Source organism: Struthio camelus, chromosome 19, assembly GCF_040807025.1.
Source record: "Struthio camelus isolate bStrCam1 chromosome 19, bStrCam1.hap1, whole genome shotgun sequence".
Taxonomy (NCBI): Eukaryota; Metazoa; Chordata; class Aves; order Struthioniformes; family Struthionidae; genus Struthio; species Struthio camelus.
The window spans coordinates 15,030,307-15,056,436 of NC_090960.1; the positions used below are offsets into that span (position 1 = coordinate 15,030,307).

Below are 26,130 nucleotides of genomic sequence, written 5' to 3' on the forward strand. Positions count from 1 at the left end.
GTCTGGATAGCTTCGTCTCTCTGTGTACTCTGTATAACCGTGCATTTAATTCCCACAGCAAATCGTGTTTGCAAAATCAGTCCAAGTCATTAGTCCTTTTTCGGAAATAGAGATGATACTGGCTAATAACCTTTGCCTTGCTCTGTATGATGGATCACTTATTATAGTAGTGCAGCTCCCTCCACCTCTTCGTGATAACCCCCTGATGTACGCTGTACGCAGTACCCTCCATGGAGAGATGGAGCATTAGTACTGTCAGAACTGTTTGGCTTGTATGTGACAGACAAAAATATTCATTAGCAGCTCTGTCTGCCAAGTAGGGCACCTAAAAATGTATTTTACGTCATGGTTTGTCACTGTCATCTTCTCTTTGTTCAAATGGACAGACTTCTTCCAGCTTCTTCTGGCTTGCAATGCTGTGCAGCAAAAATCCTTAAAGTATCTCCTTCTTTTATTTTAACAAATATGATTACAGCATAAGCAATGGGGAACTCAGATAGAGCTTGGATATCCAAGCTGTGTTATTCTGCTCTGTTAGAACCAGTAGTTTTCTCGCTTTGTCATGTAACTTATACTTGTCTCAATTGCCTTGATCAAATTGTTTCCAAGGAGTAGAATTGAATCACTGATCATTATAAGGTACCCTTAGGGCATAATTTTCCTTCTGCTGTAAGCTTTTTCCTTTATTTATGACTTTATCTTTTTTTGACAGCTTCCACATTTTAGTCTTAGAGTGAGAAATTTATTTATCAATGTGCAAGTCCACCTCTTTCTGTGGCATTCGCTTATTTTCTCTAGCTATCTTCTAATCTCCAACTCCAGCAGTAGGAAGGCAACTCCTTTAATTGAAGGAGTTAAATATATCACCTCTGAAAAGAGCAAAGCAGATCTGACAGCTGTTCCTGTAAAAGTAATTTTGATCTCAGCCCTGTTTCCTGTTGAAAGACTTTTCTCTTTCAGGGGAGATCATGAAATGCCACATTCATTATTTTTGCTCAGAGCATGCTGAGAAAACAGCTTTCAGTTCTAGAGATTCCCTCTTTAAGGAACATAGTCTGAGGAATGAAAATCACAAGTTATAGGGAAGTTGCACTTCTCTATATTTTTAAACAGTATTATTTTGGAGAACAATAATATTAAGTGCGTTGCTATGGTGTTAGAAGGATGTGATTAATTAGACACAGATTCAGTATGCTTAAGTGTGCAAGACAACTACTAGAGTCAGGCCAAAAACAGGATAACCTCCCTGATTTCCCTCATATAATGCATTTTTTGTTTTTCTTCACATAGTGAGATCCTGCAGCTGTGCACGATTCACCGGGAGAAACTTTTCTATAATCAAGCAAACTTTTCTCCCCTATCCAGTCAGTTACAGAAACTTGGGAGAGATAGCACAGGCCTTCTGTGCTAAGAGCACCGCTGCACTACCTACACTCTTTGAAACTGGTGAAGGTGGGGAGAGACAGAAACTTTTTTATGGAGGCTGCACAGAAAAGTGGCATGTATAGAAATGTACACAAGGAAGAGATATGCTGCTGAAATTACATAGTCCATAAGCTTTTACTGTTTCAGTTCAGCAACAGGCCCTGGAATATCTAGGTCAGTCCAATATGAAGGATGTTTAGGCTAAGATATTCAGTTTCCTGTTGATCTCTGGTTTCCTAGCTCGCAAATGGCAGGAGTGGAGAGGTGACCTAGTCTGGCCTTCCCTTCATTCCATTTCTGGTCCAGTTTTGCAGTTCTGTACCACCTCTTCTACAGCCCTGAACAGACCCCCCCCACCACCAATGAACTAATCCAACTCTCTCAGCAGAATGTGATTCACTTTTTTCCCAGGGTTACTCTTCTGCTGGGTAAATTCATGGGGACATGGAGCACCAAAGCCAGTTCAAAGTAAATGTTGAGAGAGTATGGGAGCAGAGCAAGACACTGCTGTGAGATAGCTCAAGGCCTTCCTGGCATTTTAGCCTGTGACTGCAGCAGCCTGGTTTCCAAGGATGCTGAGCAACTCCATTGCCCCCTTAGAATGGGGATGGTCAGGGATGAATTGGTTTGAGCACACAACTTGCAAGGTATTTTAGATAGCAGCAGAGTCAGACTATCTGCTTCAGTCCGCTACCTGATCACATAAGCATAGGTGTGCTGCCCAAGCAGGTTAATCTAGATTGTCCAAGGGAGGCATCTAGCCTTGTAGATGATACAAAAAGACTCTGGTTCTTCCAAAGGGGATTGAGCATTGATTCATGCTTAGCAGGAAACTGCCTAAAATTGACCAGTAAGAAATGCCAAGGTCCAGGGTGGTCTGAACTGGTGTTCCTCCTTGAAACTTGTAGTGCCTGATGCATGGTTGCAAAGGAGGCCTATATTCATTTGAAGGCCACTGCTGAGGAGGCCCCACTGTTCGTTAAACACTGCAGGGAGAGGAGGTTGTTACCACCACCTTCTGCAGAACGCTAGCAGTTAGAACACAGGAAGTGGGAGATGTGGCTTCAGTTTCCTCTTGTTCTGAGCAGATTCAAACTCACACTTCTCAGTTCCTAGGGGAGTATTTTAGCTGCCAGGCTGTACAATAAAGCAACCTTCTGACCTTTTGGGTAAGGCTAGGCCTGTGTGCAGCTAGCAATGCAGGAGCTGGGGAGCCACAAGGAGACCAAGCAGAGGGAGTCAAGAGGGAAAGCAGATTTCTCATCCACTGCAAGAACTGCTTCTGTTGTGATAGTCAGACGTGGATGCATGAGCAGTCTTGGAGCAGAGACTTTACAGTCCAAAGACAGTGAAGAAGAAATTCATCTCACTTTACTTTAGACTAACACAATAGACAGAGTCACACGGATTCCTTTATAACCAACGAGAAAGATGTACTTTGGAGGCCGAACTCTCCTGATGCTTTTCCATACATTCAGTCTGGAAGGAGCTGAACGTTTTGTTTCCCTCTGTTGATTAAAGGGCACCAGCCTGACTAGCTCAACTGTAGGCACCTGCGTTCACTCAAATGAACTCTGCACTGCTAAACTGAGGCAGAGGTTTTGAATGGCTCTGAATGCTCATGTGCCTGCACTCAAAAGAGGCTCTCTTGACTCGCTCCACTAGGGGCTACATTAAAATGTAGTTTTCAGTGTCTTGCCAAACTCTTCTTCCTATTGCTAATGCAGACAGCAGGAGACTGGAGGAGTTGTTAACCATCTATAGTGTGAGCTTCGCAGTTGTTCTGTGTCTTCCTGCTTCTTTCCTTAGCATGGGGCCAAGATTGGTGCTTGGTGTCCGGGAAGAAGTGGAACCTGTATGGCTGTATTAGTGCTCCTAATTCCTTTCTCCATATACAATGCTGTTGCAGCAGAACACAAAAATACAAATTTGTCTCTCACAAGCCAGAAAGTGACTCTCAGGTTTAATTTTAACAATTTTCCTAGAACCTAAATACCCCATTCTTCTCTCGCCTGCGTCTCTCTGAGCCTAACATGAGTATTGAGGCAGCTGGATCCAGCCCCACAGACATCACTGAGAGATTGAGCTGTGGAGTGGAGGGAAGCATTCAGGAGGGAAGAGGTGCAGACAGTAAGGTACCCAAGCAGGGCAATCTGCTGATAGAGGTGACCTGTTAGGAGCTTGTTTTTCAGATGTTTTCCAGAGGGTATTTCTCTGACTCTTGGATTAGCTATACTTGTGCTGGAAGACTCCTCTGTATTCTGTTTTCCACAAGTTTGCTTGTTACTAGCAAACATCAGACCCTCTGTTTTACGTCAGTTCTAGATTTTAATTCAAAATATAATTTTATCTTTGTTATCAACACACATGAATTCAGACCTAAACAAACCCCTCTAAAGCAGTAGTATGTAACTGCCAAACTCAACTGCAAATACTACTGCAGTACACATGCGAAATATCTTAGGAATTCATGTGTAGAGGGTTTATAGTCTGGGAATTATTTCTGTATGTCTCTTTGAGGTAATGATATCCAGAGAGTTACACATGACAGCAGAGACAGTGCCATATGCCAAGAGGAGAATAAGGTGATGTGAAAGAACAGAGCTGGAGGATAGGAGTCCTTTGCAGGGATGTTGAGCTGGAAGAGGAAAAAGTCAGCTCTGTATTTCAGTCTCTTGCAGAAACCCTCAGATGTTGCAAGCATGTGTGTGCTGCAGTACCTATGGGCTTTGGCAGAGACCACTCTGGCCAGCGTAATTTTTGCAAATCCAAGGTCATTGATTTGCAAAATCCTTTGAATAATACAACATAGACTTGGATCTGGGGCCATATCAACCTCACTCTGAGTTTTTACCAGGTCTCTTTGAGAACAAAGACCCTGTATCTATGTCATATAAGTGCAGTCATTTTTTACTGACATTTTTTAAAGCCTAAAGGCTTAAGTGGGCTAGGGAAGGTCTCCTTAGTCACTCCAGAAGCTTGTCTGCTTCATGACTCAGAGTGGGTTGAGAAAGTCCTCTTGCGTTTGACTTATGGATGGAGCATTTTCTGAATGCAAGTGAAACATGACTGATCTCAAAAGTAACTGATTAATAAACATGAACCTAGGCCTTCTACATCTATCTCTTTTGGGTCTGAACAGGGAGATATTACTGGTTTGGCTGGTGGGAGTTAATTGATTCATATTTGTTCTTAAATATCAGGATCAAGGAGAGGTAAAACCCATGTCATTGTGGTCTCCAGAGTCTTATTCCCAATTCCTGGCAGTCTAAATGGTTGCTCTTACAGCTGAGTTCATAACCCTCCTAATAAAATAACACACAGAGGATGGAAATGTGGTACAGTTAAACAGTTTCTTAGTAATCACATAACTCAAGCATCAGAAGCCTGTGGAAGAAAATTATTTTGGGATAATGTTATTAAAGAATGCACTATGCACATGGTAAAAGAAACTGCATAGCCCCTGCACCAATTTTTCTTAACTTTCAGCTCCATGTGTTGGCCTTTTCTAAGCAGCATTTTCTTACATTCGATTTTGTTTTCTTTTTAATACAGCTTTTTGATGAAATCATACTTTAAGTATTTCCATTTCCATAGCAAGTCCATCTATTACAAGCTGCTACAATGAACATCAGCAGAGTTTGAACTTTGCACAGAACTGCCCAGGGTACATATGAGTAGCTCATGTTATCTTTGTAGGCCAACTCCTCTGCTCCAAGGAACACTCAATAATACCTATGTTATTTCTGATAAATAGTCATTTATTCTTTTCTTAAGGAAGCCCAAGCTATACCATTACTTCACTCTCCTGTCCAGACTGAACCTTCATCTTGCAATTTCAATGCATATTTATCCCATTTATATGAGAATATAAGTGAGAAAATAAACCATCCTTCTTCTCTTTTCAGCAGCCTTTGGTGTATCTGAAGACACACTCCTCTCACTGCTTTCTCCTCTGTATTAAACAAACTTTGGCCTTTCCTTTCAAGTCATTTTTTCCAGATCTCTGATTCTTACTCTCTCCTGAACTTTTCAGTTTACTGCTATCTTAAAGAATGAAGCTCAAAACTTGACACATACAACTCCAGTTGAAGTCTTTCCAGTTCTGTGTCTCTGAGGCTGTTCTATTGTTTTCTCTCCTTGTAAGTTTTTTGTCTCTCTCTTAGAGTGTACTGCTGCTGACACCTCTAAGACTTCTCTTCTACCTTGGTGCTAGTGTTCTGTCATAGCCAGACAATGATTGGTTTAAAAGATTTATCCATGACAAAACGGTGCAGCCTTTCAATTATATCCTTATTCTCTCTCTCTGGGTGCTTAAAAAATTGTTAATTGATTTATTAAATTATTTTTCCAGGAATTGGAGTTAAACTGCCTAATTGGTAAATCCATATCCTCTTTTTCCCACTTCTCCAAGCTGGACACAATGTTTTGTCTCTTTTGCTTTGCCAGAACTCACCTTCCCTGATCTTCTATGAATTCTCAGAGATGATTGGCAATGGCTTTCAGATTTCTGAACCAGTTCTTTAAAAAGTCTTAGGATGAATTTATTAGCCTCTGTATTCTCTAACTCCTTCCTTCCCCATTGTAGGCCGAGAGCTTACCCCTTTGTTGCTAGTATTAACTTTGGCAGTGCCTTGATCACAGATAACTTTTTTATTAACTAATGACTTTTTCTTGAAGAGCCTGAACATGATCATCAATGGGTAACTCTCCTTCTCTGCTGAGCAGCAAATGGTTCCTTTATTTGGTCTTCCTCTTAATGCTCATATATTTATAGAACACTTCCTGTTACTGTTAATGCTTTTTGATGATTGTATCTAGCTTTCTGCCTACACTTCTGTACTTGTCATAAGACTAACTGGTGGCTTTTTTCTCATTTAAATGCTGTGAAAAAGGTTCCTCTCCATACATGCACAGCACCAAGCACAAAAGGTTCCTAATCCCAATGGCTTCTGATGCTATCATACAATAATTATTAGAATTCTCTGTAGTAGTAAGAAAGAGTTATATCCTGTGGTCCAGCTAACAAAGAGGAAGATGTGTATTGAAATGGAGGATTCTCATGGGGGACTTCAACCACCCTGACATCTGCTGGGAAGACAGCACAGCTAGGCACAAACAGTCAAAGAGGTTCCTGCAGAGGGTTGATGATAATTTCTTGACCCAGGTGGTGGAGACGCCAACGAGGAGAGGTGCAATGCTAGACCTTGCACTAACAAACACAGAAGGTCTAGTTGGAGAGGTGAAGGTTGGGGGCAGCCTTGGCTGCAGTGACCATGAGATGGTGGAGTTGAGGATCCTACGAGGAGGAAGCAGGGCAATAAGTAAGACTGCAACTTCAGGACTTCAGGAGAGCTCACTTTGGCCTCTTGAGGGACCTACTTAGGGGAATCTCGTGGGGTAGGGCCCTAGAAGGAAGAGGGGTCCAAGAAAGCTGGTTAATATTCAAGCGTCACTTCCTCCAGGCTCAGGATCAGTGCATCCCTCTGAGGAAGAAGTCCAGCAAAGCAGGAAGGAGACCTGCATGGATGAGCAAGGAACTCCTGGCAAAACTCCAACAGAAAAAAAGAAGTCTACAGAATGTGGCAAAGGGGACAGGCCACTTGGGAGGAATACAGGGACGTTGTCAGAGTGTGCAGGGATGCGACAAGGAAGGCTAAGGCCCAGTTGGAATTACATCTGGCAAGAGATGTCAAGGACAACAAGGAGGGCTTCTTCAAATACATCAGTAGCAAAAGGAAGACTAGGGACAAGGTGGGCCCGCTGCTGAATGGGGTGGGGTGCCCTGGTGACAACGGATATAGAGAAGGCAGAGTTATTGAATGCTGCCTTTGCTTCAGTCTTTACTGCTAAGGCCAGTCCTCAGGAATTCCAGACCCTGGGGACAAGAGAAAGTCTGGAGAAAGGGAGACTTTTGCCTTGGTCAAGGAGGATCAGGTTAGAGATCTTTTGTCCAAACTTGACATCCATAAATCCATGGGCCTTGATGGGATGCCCCCACGAGTGCTGCGGGAGCTGGCGGATGTTATTGCTAGGCCACTCTCCATCATCTTGGAAAGGTCCTGGAGAACAGGAGAGGTGCCTGAGGACTGGAAGAAAGCCAATGTCACGCCAGTCTTCAAAAAGGCCTCAAGGAGGAGGAGCCAGGAAACTACAGGCCTGTCAGCCTCACCTCCATCCCGGGAAAGGAGTAGTCAGCATGGATTCACCAAAGGGAAATCATGCTTCTGATAGCCTTCTATGATGGGATGACTGGCTGGGTAGATGAGGGGAGAGCAGTGGATGTTGTCTCCCTGGACTTCAGCAAGGCTTTGGACACTGTCTCCCATCACAACCTCATCGGTAAACTCAGGAAGTGAGGGTTGGATGAGTGGATGGTGGATGAGGTGGCTTGAGAACTGGCTGGATGGCCGAGCTCGGAGGGTTGTGGTCAGTGGCACAGAGTCTAGTTGGAGGCCTGTAGCTAGCGGTGTCCCCCAGGGGTCAGTCCTGGGTCCAGTCTTGTGCAACATATTCCTCAATGACCTGGAGGAAGGCACAGAGTGCACTCTCAGCAAGTTTGCTGATGATACTAAACTGGGGGGGAGGAGTGGCTGACACCCCAGAGGGTTGTGCTGCCATTCAGAGAGACCTGGAGAGGCTGGAGAGCTGGGCGGAGAGGAACCTCCTGAAGTCCAACAAAGGCAAGTGCAGGGTCGTGCACCTAGGGAGGAATAACCCCAGGCACCAGGACAGGCTGGGGGTTGACCTGCTGGTCCTTCTAGCTCTGCAGAGAAGGAGCTGGGAGTGCTGGGGGACAACAAGTTAAACATGAGGCAGCAATGGGCCTTTGTGGCCAGGAAGGCCAATGGCATCCTGGGGTGCATTAGGCAGAGTGTTGCCAGCAGGTCAAGGGAGGTGATCCTGCCCCTCTCCTCAGCCCCGGGGAGGCCTCACCTGGAGTCCTGTGTCCAATTCTGGGCTCCCCAGGACAGGACAAGAGAGGCATGGCACTACTGGAGAGAGTCCAGCGGAGGGCTACGAAGATGAGGAGGGGACTGGAGCACCTCTCCTCTGAAGAAAGGCTGCGAGAGCTGGGCCTGTTGAGCCTGGAGAAGAGAAGACTGAGAGGCGATCTCATCAATGTGTACAAGGATGTGAAGGGGGGGTGTCAAGAGGATGAGGCCAGTCTCTTCTCTGTGGTGCCCAGTGACAGGACGAGAGGCAACGGGCACAAACTAAACCACAGGAAGTTCCATCTGAACATCAGGAAAGACTTCTTTGCTGTGAGGGTGCCTGAGTACTGGAACAGGTTGCCCAGAGAGGTAGTGGAGTCTCCTTCGCTGGAGACATTCATAACCCGCCTGGATGCAATCCTGTGCAGTGTGCTCTAGAGGACCCAGCTTGAGCAGGGGTTTTGGACTAGATGATCTCCAGAGGTCCCTTCCAAGCTTGGCCATTCTGTGATTCTGTGATTCTGTTAAATACTGAATTCTTTAAACAATATTAACTTATTGGATGTAGCACAACAGATAGATAGATTTGCTGTATGTGTTCTGAGAGACAGTTTCGCTCTGTGATGGATCTTGGATAAGCAGCACCTTGCAGTGTGTGGGCCCTGTTGGAAATGTATCCTTCTTGCAGGATACTTACAACTGTAACACTTGCAGGATAGTCCCAGGGATAGGAGGCCAGCCTTCCTGCAAAGCAGGACATTCAGTTCTTAGCCCTTCAATGAGCTTTATGTATAATGGCAAGTCAGTCATATAGGCTTGGTGCCTCAGACTCTCTCTGTGCAACTGGAGTAACACAAAGCTCAAAATACATTAAAGCTTTGATATTGTTGTAAATAATGGGCAATTTCTATGCTTGCTTATTCTGCATGTAGGGTGGTTGGACTGAAACTTACTTCTCTCAGAATAGCCAAAGATGCTATTTGCACAGAGTTAATCGTATTAGGAGGTGAATTGAGATCCAAACTCCTGTACTGTTCTGTCTCATCCCCCCAGGGATTAGTGGTCACATATTTCATCAATGGTGCTTGTCACTAGAAAGGGAACTGCTAATGATATGTACAGCATTGCAGTTTATAGCCTAGCTAGACCTGGCCTACTGTTCACAGGGTCTGTGAAAGTCCTGCCAATAGCAAGCACCATTTCCTAGCAAAACTTCCTTTTTATTTCCTACACACTCCACTCAGATACTGGTTGACTATTAGTAAAACCATGTATTAACATCAGCCTTTTTTTCTAAGAAGTTCCTCCATAATTTTTGCTGCATAAAGGAACTTGAAATGAAGCAAAAATGCAGCCTTACAGACTTCAGATTTGAGACTTAAAGTCTGGTGATGTCTAGCAGAAAAAGGAAAGTCTAGAAGGAAAATATGGCAGTTTTGAAATGGTGGGGGGGGGGGGGGATTACTAATATCCTCTAAATCAGTTTTAGTAGAACAGGGAGTAACAGGAGAGTGAGGGCATGACTGGGCATAGAGAAAGGGAGGGGAAGTGGGCTGAAATGAGCCCTGTTGCCCAATAAGGTACAATCTCTAAGGAGGAAAATAATTGACTGGGGCCAATCAGTAATCAGGGGGTGGCAAAGCTAAAGGATGCAGCAGGTCCTGAAAGGCCTATCCCTGTCGCTATCCAGGAAACTTATTCTAACCTCCTAGAAAGGTCCTCAGGCAAACTATTTAGAAGGCGAAGGTAGCACTGATATGCTAGGTGGCTTTCTTCTGTTCACCAGCCATAAATGTGATTCAGTCCTCAAGTGGTGGATCACATCCTAAAGCCTGACCCACAGAAGCCAAAGTGGGGGGGGAAGGCTCCAGACTTGGAGCAGTGTCACTCCTGTCTCGATGGTGATGAGATGACACATGCTCTCTCCACTGAAGCTAAAGCAATTGGGAACAATCAGATAAACCATGTTTGAAAACCCAAGTTATGACATAACAGGAGCAGAGTGCTCCCGAGAACTGTGGTGGCATGCAGGCAGTCCCTTGCACTTCAGGAGCCAAGGCAGGAAGATAGTAGTGCAGGTCTGTAGGGTCCTATGAGGACCCAAAGATAGCAAAGAGCTTTGTGCCTCTGGTGCCAGGGAGTGTCGTGGAATTGAATGGAGCTCAAAAGAGAAGAGAAATCACAGGCTTGCACTGCTGCCATCTGTCACTAACCAGATGTGCTTTCCTCTTTTTCCACCCACAAAGTATCCACTCAAGAGTGGAAGGATTTGTCAATGGCAGCTCAGGCCATCAAGGATGGCTGAGCACACGATTGGGGCAGGGGGGGAGCTCTTAGGAGAGCATGTGGTGCCTGATCACTTTAGCAAGGAGTTGTTTTCTGTGAGGCCAGGCTTATCGCTCTGATCTACATTTGCATCTGCCTCAGCTCAGCTGGGCCATGGTGCAGAGCTTGCCTGTTGCTCTGGATGTGTCTCTAGTGTGGATCCAGTGACACTCATTATTTTGTTCTGAGGATGCTCTCAGTTGCAGGGTGGGATTGAATTAAAATTCATCAATGACTATTTCAAGGGATTTCGCTCCTACTGGTTGTTTTGGGGGCTGTTTTCTTGTACTTGCATTTTTCCAAGCTGAATCTTATCTTGTTCCCTGTCCATTTTTCTGTTGCTTCACTTGACTGCATGGACCACCTGTCCTAGCTGGAGCTAATTACCTCAATCTGAACGGTCTCTCAGGTCTCAGTCTTCTGCTGTGTACTTTCTTTTAGGTCTGCCATTGTCATCCATTCTATCTGCAGTCCTTCAGGCAGTTTGCAGTGTGCTGGGTTAAGTGTTATTCTCAAATATGGGCCATCTCAGGACTAAATGAGTGTGTTTGTACAAGTGTGGTGACCTGGATGTTCTCAGATGAAACACTCGTACTGCTGAATTTCATTAAAAAGAGATAAGCTCTGCAAATGAGATCTGAGCTCCCTTTAGCGAGCAGAGAGCCTGGAGCAGTAGCTCTGAGGACAAAAAACTTCCAGGTTTCTCATATGCTTGAAGGGATGCTGATTAGAAAGTAAACATGAACAAACTCTTTCATGTCAGTAGTGGTATGGTATGTCAGAGATGAGAGGCATCCATATTACTAGAGACTGCCCAGTGTATTGACATGATGGCTCATTTTAGAGTCCTGAGAGAGACACTAGTGTCCTTTTCCAAATCAGAAAGGCCAAAGAGATGAGTGGAGCCTGTGTGCATGAGAAGCAGAGAAGGAGAAACCAGATATGGAGAACACTTTGAGTTGCCAAGATCTTTGTGCATCAGCTCAGTCTTTCCTGGGAACAGTGAAAGCTGAGTCTGCTCTCTGAAGGGTGGGAGGCCACATGGCTCTTGTCTGACTGTTAAGATTCCTGTGTTGCTCTTTGCACAAAAGAAGCAGTCTTCAGAATTGGCTGATGTTGCTGCATTACTTGCACATGATATTTTTACTTTTTCCATGACTGTGATGGGAAGAAGCTTCTAAATGAATAAAACATATTTTGGTGCCAGCAGGTGACTCTGAGAGCCCATCACATGTTAATGACCTGAGCCCTGACTGAGGTCTATCTAGAGCTCTCTGAGGCAGCTGTGTCAGGGCAGCCAAGCAGTGTTTATGATCGTGCTCAGCACATCTTGCTGTGAGTGACCTCTGAAGTTGTCAGTCTGGCAGAGAAGGAGGGCTTTGTTTTAATGATGCCTCTGTCCTTTGTTTGGATAGAAAGACAGTCCCCAACTTTCCATTTTTAGAGAAGGAACTCCTGGAAAAATATTGCAAACACTGACAGCTCTCATGTCAGCAGGGTCTCCCTGCAGGAAGTGCCCTCGCAGATTCTGGTCAGATACCTGTGTTCCAACTGCAAGAGAGAACCAAGTGTTTACCACTTCACCATAAAACCCTAGAAGCCCCCAGTCCTCTCTTTACTGCCCTTGCCTTTCCCCTACCAGATAGGGATAGGCACTGTGCAGGCCTCTGAATTTTGAAGTTGTGAACTCCACTTCAAATGGAGACTGTTGACTCCCATTTGCAGTATCTGCAAAATAGCACAGCCTTTTGAAGGCCTGTCACATCAGTGCTGATCTCTGACCAGCTCCCCATTGAAAATAGCACAGCTTTGACTGAGGTTCTCACTTCTGAATGGTTACTGCCTGTCCATCTGCCTTATTGCAGCTTCTTGGGTGGCATACATGGGGTTAATGGTGAGCCACAGCTCTCTCACTTGGCTGTTTAAACAGGGTGTTCTGATTTAGAGCTGCTGTAGCCTCATTCCACCAGTGGCAAATTCTGGGAATGGCCTTCTCCTCATGTTTTTTGTTTGCTTGCTTATTTTTAAGAATTGTACTTTTTGATAGCAGCAAAAATAAAAACTAAATATGTTTCTGTTTGAATGTGCTTTACTTGTAGTGTTACAGACAACAACAGTTACATTCCCTGTGCCTGAGAGACATTATGAGGGAGTGAGCAGGAATGTGCATCTGGCAGCACTTTGTATCTTGGCCATTTCATTGTTTTCTCTACATCAGAGGTTCCCAAAGTTTTGGTCATGGAGAACCATTTAATACAAGGAATATCAGATCGGAACTGCATAACAGATTTTCTCTGCAGGAAAGCACCATTCAAGAAAAGTTGAGGATGACTGTAAATAAAACGTCCGTATCCAGGCTGCCTGCAAAGATAGCTAGAGGCTGTATTTGGAAATCTTGGCTTACCACAGCAACAGAGGAAAGCAAATTTCGTTTTAAAGTTCAGGAAAATGTAGTTGCAATATGCCAAAATGTTAGTAGCCTTGCTGAAGGCTTAGGGCCGGGAATGGAAAACCTGAATTAACTATACCAATTTTATTTTAATTGCATAGATTTCAAGATAATTTTTATAATAAAAAGTATCCTATTAGAAATGCAGATCGATCATGAACATATGGTCTCTGGGGCTGCTTCCCAGTATTCTTTCTAAAAGGGAGAGGGCATTTAAGTCTTTAAAAGTGAATTAAAGAAAAATATAGGCAACTAACTCGCATTATCCTTTGAACAATCTCAGAATATCCTTTCATTGACCACTTTTGAGAAAGACAACACAACAGTTCTTGAGCTCACACTAGAAGCTGTTCCATTATGCTTTTATTTGCTTTTCTGACTTACAAATATGTTACTCACTCACTCCAAAATAATTTTGAAAATAGCCAGTTTTGACAGATGACTGCAGGTACAATGGTACAGATGACTGATGGTACAATGCCTTTACTTTGGTGTGCATTATGTGTGTGCATATGGGAGACAGAGATGTTTGTATAATTTTAGGGAGAATCTATTCCTTCCTAAAAGAATAGATACTTATTAGTAGTAGCGGGGAAGTAATTTTACTGTGTTTAGGAATCTGCAAAGCACAGAAAGCACAGCAGTAGAGTGATATTTGTTAAAAAAATATAGTGATGTTATGAGAAATGAAACAGGTAAAGGCATGCTCATGACACAGCCCCCTTGTAAGTGGCATATGGTTATGTAGGTACATTGCACCCTTCAGAGAACAATTTTCCTGCATAGTGATTTGTAGCTTTTTCAGGTTGGCTCATTATTATTTTATTTTTACTCATAAGTACTTCTCCAAGTGCATTGCTGGAGTGGAACAGTAGAGTGTCCACGCTTTGTACAAATGATGAAAGCAAATGATTCTTGTTATCACTAATAGCTCCTGCAGTGGCCCCACTTTAATCTCTAAGTCCAGTGAAATATTGAAAGACTGTAGTTGGAATGGTATGTGTGACTTGGAACATGAATATTTTGTTGCTAGGAGAAATTCTTTTCTTGCGTTAGTGTGAGGGTTGATACCTGTTTTTGTGTACCTGGATGCTGTGCTCTGGGTCAGGTATAGCTCTGGAGGAATGGTTAATTGTTCTAATTCTTGGGAGCTGCAGAGTACACTTGAGGAAGGTGAGCTCCCTGGCTGCTGGTGTAACAGAGGTGATAGAGAGGTTAGCAAACATCCAGCCACCCAGCTAGGAACCTGCTGAAAGGAAAAGGGGAAGACTTCCAACTAGGCCTCTGGTGAAAAAAGAGAGACCTTTTTCTGAGAACCCAGGAGAACAGTACAAGTTTGGTGAACTGCAGAAAGTTACTGCGCTAGATCAAGAGCAAACCTGAAAGGCCAGCACAGGGGCAAGGCAGAGGTTTGTTTGTAACCTCTTCTTATTTCTGTTTCTGTTCAAGTTTTCTCATATTTAAAAAGTTGCTTCTTCTCATTTATGTTCAGGTAACACCAGGCCTCTGTTTTGAAAAGCCCTATGGGATTGTTTGGGGATGGTCATTGGAAGGAAAAGGTATGGTCAAATCTCTTTCAAGGCCTGCATGGTTTGGGGTCCCCTTCCAGTTTTGTTGCCATATTTTGCAGCTCACCACAAACTCTTGTGTAATAGCCAGCCCTAAAACTGAAAATAATCCCATTAAGCCTGTCAGTGCTTCTTGGCATTGGCTGGGACAGACTGGGGCACATTCCTGTGCTCAGGTGAGCATATGTAGGCTTGGAGTTCTGGCCTGGTGTCTGTTACAGGTTTGTTAAGAGTGTGTTATGTTAATGTATATAGAAGAGAGAGATTCTTAGCCAGGCTGAACTTTCTGTAACATAAGGACTGGATGCCTTGTATAAAAATATTTGGCATTATTCCCGGATGTTTCATTTCTTCAAAACCAGCTGTACTCATAGAGTGGTAGGAATACAAAAAATGGTCATGCTGCACAGCTCTTTGCCTTTCCTCCAGCCTACTGCTGTTTACTTCTCTGTCCCCTTTTCCATGCTGTAGTAATACTGTTGATACTAGAACTCTGCAGTACTATAATGGTCACTGCTGGTGGCCCAGGTCCCTGCATCCTGGCACATTGAGTTAAACAGCACAGGGAGAGGGGACAGATCTTGAATGTAGTTGGGGTAGTTGGGGGAAGTTTGAACTTTTATCTGCATTTAGTTGCTCCCCCAGTGCAGAGCACCGGGAGCAAGCAGTGTGGACCAGTTCCTTGGCTGCCTGTTTGACATCTGAATATCTTCCTCGTGTGCCATGCACTACAAATGTCACTCAGAGGGGGATATGTCCCTAGCAGCATGTCATTTCAAACCAGAGACAAGCAGTAACTGCAGCTGGCCTGACCAGGCCTTGTGACTCTAGGCATATGAGGCTTGACTCTTACTGTACAAGGTTTGCTCAACAATAGGCCTCTTATCCTTGGCTGCTCAGGACAACAAAGCTCCTCAGAGAGCTGTGGCTGTAGTGCTCTGCCTTATACCAAATGATGATGTCAGAGATGGAGCTGAAACTTCTTTCCTGAGTTGAGTGAGTGATGGAGGGCCAAGCCATGCTGGGTTCCTGTGTCTTCCTAGGCAGCCCTAGCCTAAGTCACATCCAGCCCAGAGCTCAGGAAATGGTGGCAATGCTGTATCTCCAGGCTTTTACCTTTCCTTACCCATTCCTACCCTATCAAGCTGTGGTCTGATAACTCTTTCCCAGGGAGATCCCAGGAAGGTCTTAGGATCTGGCTAAGCCAGCCCACAGAACTGTCCAAGGACAAGACTATGGTAGATCTGAGGATCTAAACTCCTGCTGAAAATCTGGCACATCTCTCCCTGACTACAGAGGACAAGGCTGTGTCTCAGTTAGCTGATGTCAAACCTTGTCATATCATAGCGAGCCAAAGGTATGAAGTAGCATGCACAGCTTGGTCACAGAAATGTGAAACTATGCTACTGTCAGCTCAGAATCTCTTGGTCAACCAGTTTTGTCCCAGCAGGCTACATCCTGTTATTTTGAAACAGCACAGTGGGAAGACATTATGGCTTCATTTCCTAATAACAGGAAGGTAACAGTGCAGTTCACTCAGTGTGCTTCTTGTTGCTGACCCAAGCTGGCTGTATACCAACAGATGAACTGTTCACAGACCTCTGCAGTCTGCATCACTTATGCTAGTGTACAAATTAGGTGCCAAATACTGACCCTCTGAACAGCAAGAAACAATGGTGCTGAAAGGAATACATGAGGAATGGGAGAGTATTAGCTTTTTTGTTTCTCTGTGGGAAGAAAAAAAAGGACTACAGATATTTCAAAGAAACTCCTTCACTACTGCAGGAAAAACTAGGAGGGCTTGCTCTGAGTTTGAGAGAGGAAGCTAGACACTGTTATGTTTGGGAAGGAATGAGTTATAGATCGACTTTGTCCTTCCTGGCATCCTTGCACTTGCCCATACAGTGCCTTTTGACCGCTGTATGGTACACACGTGCTATCTTCCCATGAGTGTCTCCAAGGCTGCAGGAAGATGCTGAGATCTGTCTGCTTTCTCTTCAGTACCTGCTGCCTTTCGGTTCAGCTGATCAACATAAAGTGTGAAGGCTTTTTTAAAACTGGTGCTTCAGAGCTGAGCTTCTGCACGGTGGAATGAACACAGCTCTTCCATTTCCCCTGGTGATATAATACTGGGCAGGCACATATGTGAGCTATCTCTTGTCTTCATTGCTCAACTTTTTTTTTTTTGGACTGGCATTATTCTACCTCAGCTAACCATCTTTTACCACAGCAGTTAGAAAGATGAATGCTATGGGCTGTAAAGCGCGTGTATTCTATATTAGAAATTTCCAAATGCAGTAGCCCAATAGAGGCAAGGCTTCTACAGCTCTGTGTCACCAGATCCAATGAATAGCGAGGCTGAGCATCTATTCCCAGTAGGTACATGTACAAATACTTGTATACAACACGAATATACATGTACATATGGCCGACCACACAGATCAACGCAGACGGAAACATTCAGCACTCATGCAAAGACAAACAGCACCCACAGCCTCATCCTATTTCACTTTATGACTGAACATAGTTAAGGTCCATTAGTGGGAAATACAGACATACATACAAAGTGGAGCCCTCCAGTAACCAGCTTTAGACACTCCGTTTATCCAGGAGCTGGCGCTGGATCCCTAGTTTCTCCAGTTGCTGACACCTGGACGTATGAGCCCCAGAGGCCCACAGTCCCACTTCAGTTGTTTGTACACCAGCCCCCTTGCACATACCAATGTACACAAAGACATACTATGGATCCATCCAGTAATTGACCTTAGACAGTCTACCCAGTAGCTGGCCCTTGGATCCTCTCATCTCCAGTTGCCTTACACAGAGACACACACATGCATATGGGTCTCTCAGTCAATCTTCAGACCTTACTGTCTCTTCAGTAGTTGGTTTGGGTCTCCTAGCCCCTCCGGTGGCCAAATCACAGACCCTCTGCTCTCTTCAGTATCTGGCCTAGACTTATGCCCAATTTGATAGCTAGCTCCTAAGCTTCTTATCCTACTTTTTGGCTACTCTAGGTTGGTACTCACTGGTGATCACACACTGACATATGCACTCACATGGTATGCATACTTTCTGGTCTCTCCAGTTCCTGGCACCCCAGAAACATGGGTCCCTATGACTTATGGTCCTCGCTCCAGTTGCTGGCACTTAGACTCTCACTTGCGCCAGTTCCTGGCACTGCAAACAAATGAGCACCTGTAATCCATGGTTGACTCCAGTCGCTGTCACTTAGACCTCCATACACACATATGCACTTAGATAGAGAGCCCCTCATTCAGGAAATAATTAGAAGTGGAGTTTAAAAAGAAAACAGAACAGACTGCACTGATCAGGCACAGGGTCTGATCAGACAAGCATATTGACCAGCCGCCTGCTTACCTGAGACTGGTCCTCCTATCCCTCTATTTTCCCATTCTGTTCTTCCACAAAGGACTTTGAACTCTCCCTTCCCCCACATTTGTTTCCTCCCATAAACATCCTGCATCCCCTAATAAATTGTATGTTCACCCTCCCCCCCCCCACCCATTTGCAGTAAGCCCCCTCAGTCTGTAAGACGATCCAGAGAGCCTTTCCATTGACTCATCCTGATGGGTTTCACCCCAGACAATGGAGCTTATAGCTCCCTTAGGACAGCCCTGGGAGGAACTGGGGCAGGGTGCCTTGTTTCTTTGATTAGGTTATTGGGGTTCCCACCTGCCATTGTTCCTTTGTGCTGCTGTCATTGTTCCTCTGTGCCCCTTTGTGTAAGGGGAGAAGAGCCTTTATCACATAACCTAACAATCTGATTGTGTTGACTCGTCCTTGCTGTCTGTGTATGCCTACAACACTGTCTTTGTCCTCCCCAGGTCCCACTCAAGAAGCTCCATGTAGCAGTGCCAGCTCCCTGCTGCTACCTGGTGTGACTACCCATTCTGTATTTAAGTTTCACAGTAGCCATCATGTTTCCATGCATAGCTCAACTCGATAACACTAGCCTGGAGGGAGAAAGCTATTTGAAAGAAATAGGGGGACAGATTTGTCCATAAAATGAGTTTCTGCCCGTTAGCACAGGAAGGGAAAACAAAAGCCCATGTATTTTCCTAGAGGGTGATTCCTGAGCTCTCTGTGGATATTTTCATTATACCTATAGGAATTCACTGCATCCATAGCTACCATATTTTAGACAGCCTTTCTTCGTAGCAGAGAGTGCTGCCTTTTGCCTGTTCAGGGTCTTTGGTGCCTGCCATAAGGACGATACTTTTTCCCCTCTTTCTTGGTTGCTTATTCAGTACCAGGACTCTACACTCTTGTCACATAGTGCTAAATACTGTCACAGGATAGAACACTGGCTGTGAACAAACTGAAAAGGGAGCATAGGAAAGTGATAAATTTGCTTCAGAGCATGCTGAGAGCTCAGGCAGAACAAGAAATGAGCAAGCTAGCAGCCAAGCTTCTTCCTTTGTGCACTGCGCTTGCCCTTCTGCCACAGTTGCTGCTCCCCGGATCAGGAGCCAGGCACAAGCCTATCATCCTCTTGCTAACCATTCTCCTCAAATCAGGGCCCCATTCACGTGCTCTTCACAAAACTGAATCTCCCCCACACCCCATCTTTCTTATCTGTCCTACTTCTTACACCTACCAGCTTCCCCATCCTTAGCCAAGAAAGTCTATAGCCACTGCCAAGTACTTCCTTGAACTGCTGTTTTGCCTGGAAAGAGGCTGCAGTGCCTCCAGAGCAACTTCCTGCCTGGTCCCAAGAGTTCTCTGAGACCTACCACAGAGCGCATCAGGTACTGTCATTGCTGTAGTGTCTCCCTCCATATGCTCAGTTTGGCCCCCTCATGTGGCCTCGTGCACCAAACGTGTTGAGGAGAAAGAGAGAGGACGGAGCAGCACTTGAGTTGCATGGACTTGTCAACTCTGGCTTGACAGCCCCTGTTTTGAAGAGGTTTAGGAGGGATTCATGGATCAAAGGGTTTCTCTTCTCATCCATTTTGTTCTACCAAATGGCACTCACCCAGAAAACATCACCCAGCCCATATCTCTGGGCTGAGCTAGTGCTTATCTTTCAGAAAGAATTTACTTTTCCTAAGTTTATGGAATTGGCAGTGCAAGCATACCAATCCTAGTAGGCTAATTATCTGCAAACATAGGGCTATTCAGTGGATATTACCTTGGAACAAAGTCCTGGGCACATGTCTGCACCACACCTGGGACTTGGATGGGAGATGAGTGAGGAATTTGTCAACTGTGAGTCTGGCCGGGGGAGCAGGCCTGCACTGAGGGTAGGAATATGGAGCAGGCAGCTTGGATGGGAAGCGTGAATGCTGCATTTCGGAGCAAAATGGAGAATATGGGTGTGCAGAGCTGCAGGAGAGTTTGCCCCAGGGTAGAGATCTGTGGATGGGGGGCTGCTTGGTCCTCTAGGAAAGTGTCACAACTGTGGAAAAATGACAGCTGTCCTCTTGGGGGGGGGGGGGCAGGGAGGGGAGTGCTGTGCTGGGCATACCTCAGCCCATGGCTCCAGCCTGCCAGAGCAAACAAGACTTGGAGACACCTAAACATTTGGCAGGTATAAGGACTGTTTCTAGTACCCATAGGGCCACCCAGGGAGGGCAACTTAGCTCAAACAGCCATGTGCCACCAAATTCAGCTGAACTAGGAGTTGTGTTGGTTGCCATAGCAACTGGGAGAGGTCATATGACTTGTTCCACTTTCTAAATATAAATCTGTTTCACGCAGTCTATGTGACACCATGGAAACCAAATGTTGAGCAAGAAAGATTGCATAAAAAAGGAGAAAATACAGAATGACTCAAAGTACTAGAGAGAGAGAGAGGCTGCTGGTAATGCTGGAGGGGTTCAGAGACTGCTGGGCATTCCCCTTTGCCAGGGTCTGGATACTGGGCTCCAGGTTAGGTAAGGGCATAAGATAATACTGGGATGCCAGCACTCTGCTTGGGGAGGGTGCGTGAGGTGCTGCTCAGTGCTGGGATCTTCATGCTAAATTCAGGATGGATGCAGGAGTCAGTGTTGGTATCCCTGTCTCCTAAGATTTTCTGTAGACTTTTGTCACTAGCAAATCCAGTTTCCAGCATCTGCTGTGTTCAGACACAGACCCTGGTTTTCTGACCGAATAATTTCTGTCCTGTTTCTGTGTCACACTCCTGAGTAACCACATACATACCCAGTTCCGCAGACTCTGGGTAGCGTTTGCCAAGTTATGTGTTTATGAAAACTCCAGTTAGAGGGAAAACATCAACCCACTAATGTCAGTACAGAGCAGACTTTTCCCTTCAGGACAGGGTTGTTCTAGTGCAGGTTCACTTCATGGCAGTTTTTCCCTTCTGTGTCCTCACATTGCCTCTTGCAGGGCATTTCCCCTGCACTTTTTGTCTAATTTTCACTGTTGCTAGTGATCCTCTTGTGCTGGGCAGGATACTGCAGTGGAGCCACATAGCTGGACTTTGCAGCCTTTCTTTGTGCTATTAGGTCTGCAACAGTACTCCATATGTGACTCTAAGCAAGTGGCAACAGCAGGTAAGTGTACAGAGACTGTGTTTAAATCAGATCTTTCTCACGGCTAGACACATCCTCTTAATTTGTTCTATGCTGGGAGCTTTGTTGAAATAGGATCATAAAATCATAGAAGAATTTAAACTGGAAAGGATTTTTGGAGGTGTCTGGTCCAACCCCCTGCTCAAGTTTAGATCAGGTTGCTCATGGCCTGTATTTGTGGTTTAGGGATTGTTTTGCTTTACCTTGGGTTGTGTATCTGGGAGAGCTCCTAGGCTGCCAGAGTGTGATGTGAGCTAACACATCTTCAGGGAGCTCAGGCTTTTAAAGCACAGATGTTTCCTCCCTAGGATCTCTCTTTGAAGGGGGAAGGGGATTTCCTGCAATTTGAAAATGGGAAGTGATTTTCCTCTATTGAGCAAGGCTGAACTCGTCTCACCGGTCAGCAAGTATGGGATGGACTGAGGTCTTCAGGCTCTTCACTCTTTTCTCCCTTTGCTGCATAAAACCCCTTTTGGCTTTTTTCTTTTTTTGTCATGTTGGGAGGAGATCAAATTGCAAAGTGGTCTATAAAGAAACAGAGTGAGCTGCACTGCTGCTAACTTGATCAAGAAGAGAGAGAGAAAGAGAGAAAGAGAAAAAAACCGTAGAAAGGTGTAAGAGCTATGGTGGAAGAGAAAGCTCCAGTGCCAGCGTGCTAATGTTTCCCTGCTTGACATGCATGCCCTGCTCTGAGGTGGCTCAGCCTAACAGAAAGTGGCCAGGACTGTGGCATGCAGGCCATAGCTTTTTTGCATGGAGTGGGGTGTTTGGCCCAGTTGTCATTCTCTTTAGAAATTTGTTTAGATAATCTATGTGTAACAGCTGAGAATGTCATGAGAGACTGATCTCTGGTCAGGAGTAGGAGTGTGGCCTCTGGACAGGTTATGATGCTGGAGTGCAGCTGCCCTGACAATGATTGTCTTCCTGTTCCTAACATCCCTAATGCAATAACTCTGGATACTGGGAAAATGGGTCATGAAAAGTAGTCAGATTCATGTGTGCTGCCCTAAACAGCATATCCTTCTGTTTCTCTCAGTGCTGGAGTCCTGGACTAGGTGACTTGACCCATAGATCTGTTTTTTTTTTTTTTTTTTTTTCTGCTCATCTTTGCTAGCTCTTTCATGTATGAGTTGATGTTCAAGAGCTTCAGTGTCCACTCCTATTTGAGATTCCATATGCAGTTGCTGCTCATTTCTTGTTCCTTTCTGCTGTGTATATATGGGGAGACTCTTGCCTATGCCTCTCTGCAGACAGCAGAGTAAAACCATTGCTTGACATGGAGCTGTGTGGACTTTTGATCCCAGGAAATCTCATAGGAATGAGGTGCTTGTGTTCTTAATTTTGGAAGTTTTGAGAGATACTTTGGTCCCTTTCCAGGCAGCAAATACAGAGGTAGGCACCAGGGTCTCACATTCTCTTCTCTGCTTACATTGTTCAAATTTCCTGTTTCCTCAACAGCGAGTTGCAAATGTCTTTTTCAAGTCCACATTTGTCTGCCCAGCACTCTGCAGAGCCTGGTGACACTCCCAGAAATGACAGCGAGGGGAGTGGTGTGTTTCTCCCAGCTCAAAGGCACTACCAGTGTTTCAAGATTTGAAAGTCAGAAAGGATTACTAGCCCACCCAATCTAATCTTCTGTGCAGTGCAGATCAAGGAATTTCAGGGTTCCATCTTTTTCTCCGATTGGAGTATAGCAGGTCTTTTAGAAAGAGACACTTAATCTTGATGGAGAAACTCCAGCAAGTGAAGGGCTCCTTGGTAAGCCATTCCAGTCATTAATTATCCTCATGATTAACAGATGATACCTTCTTTTCAATCTGAGCCTCTCTATTTTCAACTTCCAGTCATTGTCTGCTGTTCTGTCTTTGTCTGCTAGTTTGTAAGACTCTCTCCTAATAACGAAACCTTTCTATGTAGACAGTCCTTAGTTGTGATTTACAGTTCTCATAAACCATCCTGGCAATTATTCTTCTAATAATAGGAACAAGAGATCAAAGTAATAGCACAGTCTTGCAAAGCCATCTAAGGAAGATATGTGCAAGCAAAAGTGCCTCTCTTTTCTTGTGACATACAGCAGGGGAACAGGGTGTGTCCTGATAAGAGCTGGGTTTGGGGAGAGGATTTGAAACCTACCTGAGCTGTGCAGTGCCAGCTTTGGAGCTGTGCTCTTACACACCATCTGCCAGTTGCTTCCTATTTCTGTGCTGTCTCCTGGCCTCTTTCTCTGTCTTGTCTTTTTGAACTATGAGCAGGATTGCCTCTCATTGAATGCCTGGGTAGCTTGAATTCTTCCCATATGGGTGTGCAAATATGGTTCAAGTTTAATTTTGCTGATGCTAGAAGTGATTGCAGAGTGTCTGGCTAGAACAGAATTGTATCTGCCTAAAAAAACAGGATGAAAAACTGTATCCAGACACCTTTGCTTCAAAATCTCTTGTTCTGGCAGAGTAGAGACGATTTGCTGCTCACCATGGCAGTCTTATTTCTAAAAGGATGCACTATTGAATGTGCAGAACTATAAAGCACTTAATCTGTGATGCATTATAGCCCAGGTCCATAGGCCACTTCCCCACTACCAGAGTCTGCAGGTATGTCTGCTTCAGTTTGTGTGGGGGAAGATGAATGGAAAATGAAGCCAAGCTTTGTCTCCTCCTTGTTTTCTCCCCTGGGCCATTCCTAGTTCCTCTTTCTCCCCACACAGTATCAGATGGTAGCAGAGCTACTATGAAAATCGGCGTGCAAGTGCATATGGAAATGGATTACGCTGAGAACAGTGAAAGTCCATACCCCACAGGAGTAGTCCCAGCATCCAGAGGATCTTTCTATGCAGTCTTCGTGGTAGGGTAAAGTCCTGCCTAATAGGGAGCTGCTGTTTAGAATCAGATTCCTCTCTAAAACAAACGAAAGAGATCACAGCCCATGGATATCCAAGCAAATCCTTGTCTTCATTGCTGCATTTGGCAGTGGTATGGTTTTCTTTATGATCAGTCCTCTTGACCATCATTCATAGGGATTGTTGTGCTCTCTGCACTTTGTTATTGGCAGAATCAGAAGCAAAAATAGAAATACTATTAACTTCAAAATAAAATCCTTGTGTGCTTTTCTGAAGTGGTATATATCTTGACAGGTGCGCTAGCTAAACACTGACTTAAATTTGGACTTTATGCCATTTCCATCCAACTCTTGCTGATGTGCACAGTAATGTCTACACTATACTATCTACATCCAACTCTTGGTAAAGCCTTTGTATAAGAATACATCTCCAGAACCTGTCTGTAATAGACATCTGCTTTTCCTGTGGTCCATCAGGGAAATCTCAAGCAACTCTGAAAAGGTGACTCGAAAGATGTTTGGCCAATTACAGAGCTTCTGCTAAGCAAACTAGCTGATATCTGTCCTTGCAGGGTATTGATACTGAGAGTGTGAAATGAAGTAACATGGGTCCCCAAAATCAGCTGAACTTAGTCTTGACTGAAATGCATTATATACTTGCTACCTTGGATCACTATAGGACCTTATTAAGAATGATGGTGAGCAGGGATAGGTGTGATTACAGCTCTGGAAGGGAAAGAAGGTGTGAAAGACAGAAAGGGTGAGTGTGTAGTAAATGTGTGAAATTCTGTAACTTCTAGATTCTGGAATAGAACCCAAGATTTGAAAATGCAGATTCCTCTTTATGGGGTCATTTTGCACGGAATATATAGTCTGCTGTAACTATCAGTTACTTTGCTACCTTCAAGACCAGAGATGTGTGCAATGGACCTAAAGGTCTCAACCTACTGCTGAATGCTTTAGGAGCTGGTAAACCCCTGCATGGTGGAATTTTTATTTTCTTCAGTATGCTTTGGCAAACAATAATGAGGGGTCATTAACAGTGCTAGAAGTGGCATTACATAGTGAAACAAGACATTTCTGTAAACACTATCATTTTGGGGAAGAACTGAGATAACCCAGAGATAAAACTGGGATAACTTAATTTCCCTGTCATATTCTATGAGATTTAGGTTTTCATTAGTAGGATTTCAATCATTCAGGGAAAGCTGTACTAGAAAGAGCGGTGTTTCAGTGGCATGTATGGGATGGGGAGGATCCTGCCCCTGTGATCACAGAATAGGTGAGGCTGTGCCAGCGTCAGTAAGATAGGAATTTGTTTTAGTACGTTTCTAAGCAGTAGCAACGAGGGGAACATTTGCTTTGGGGCAGCCTAATGTGTAAGAGTTTTCCCTTGCATCCTAACCCCAGATTAGCAAAAATTAAATGTTAATAATGAAGGCTGCTGGGTTCATAGCTGTAGCCCGGTGAGTTTGCAGCTGGCAGTCTTTAGCCATGCATCTTATTTTCCCAGAACTTTTCCCTCAACCAGTATCCCTGACTGAAGGGACCAGACAGGGTTTCATGTCTCCTTTGGGATGAAACCTTCTTTGCCATTCTAACATCAAGCAACTTTTTTAGATCCCCAGCTACTAAGGAACCACCAGAGGTGGCTGAAAGTGGTGGAAATAGTCCAGACGATGCAGTGTAGCATGGACAATTACTTGCTCCACTTCAGCTTCAACTGTATCTTTTCCTTGCAGCGTGAACCCCAATAGACTCAGGCATGCAACTGAGTGTGTGAAGAGAAGCTAAGGTGGCACTAGAGGTCTGTGTGTGCTTGGAAAGCATGTGACAGCATGACGCTCATCTCCTGCTATTGGTAATGATTTGGATCAGTCCTAATAATCTGGATCTTAATGATCTGAAAGATACCCAGATACAGATATAATCCTGTATCTGGATGATATGGATCCAGATTACACCTGGATCAGTAATGTGTGTACTATAGCTACATACACTGTAATCAGCATGCTGATACATTAACTACAGTATGGTTCCTATAAGCAAAATGGCTC

General features: G+C 44.6%; 1 protein-coding gene across 8 annotated transcripts in view; it reads left to right on the plus strand.

The window, feature by feature from the left end:
- The window catches only part of GAS7 (growth arrest specific 7), a 124,165-nt gene that overhangs the window by 16,253 nt on the left and 81,782 nt on the right, over positions 1 to 26,130 (plus strand). For 2 of the 8 annotated variants that reach the window (XM_068913243.1, XM_068913244.1), the window contains exon 1: positions 22,834 to 22,999. The exons of 5 other annotated variants lie outside the window; for them this stretch is intronic. In XM_068913243.1, coding sequence (XP_068769344.1) covers positions 22,967 to 22,999 — 33 coding nt within the window. In that variant the 5' untranslated portion in view covers positions 22,834 to 22,966. Of the gene's footprint in view, positions 1 to 20,522; positions 20,603 to 22,833; positions 23,000 to 26,130 lie in introns of those variants that run through there. One more of the 8 variants, XM_068913245.1, reaches the window with a different exon arrangement.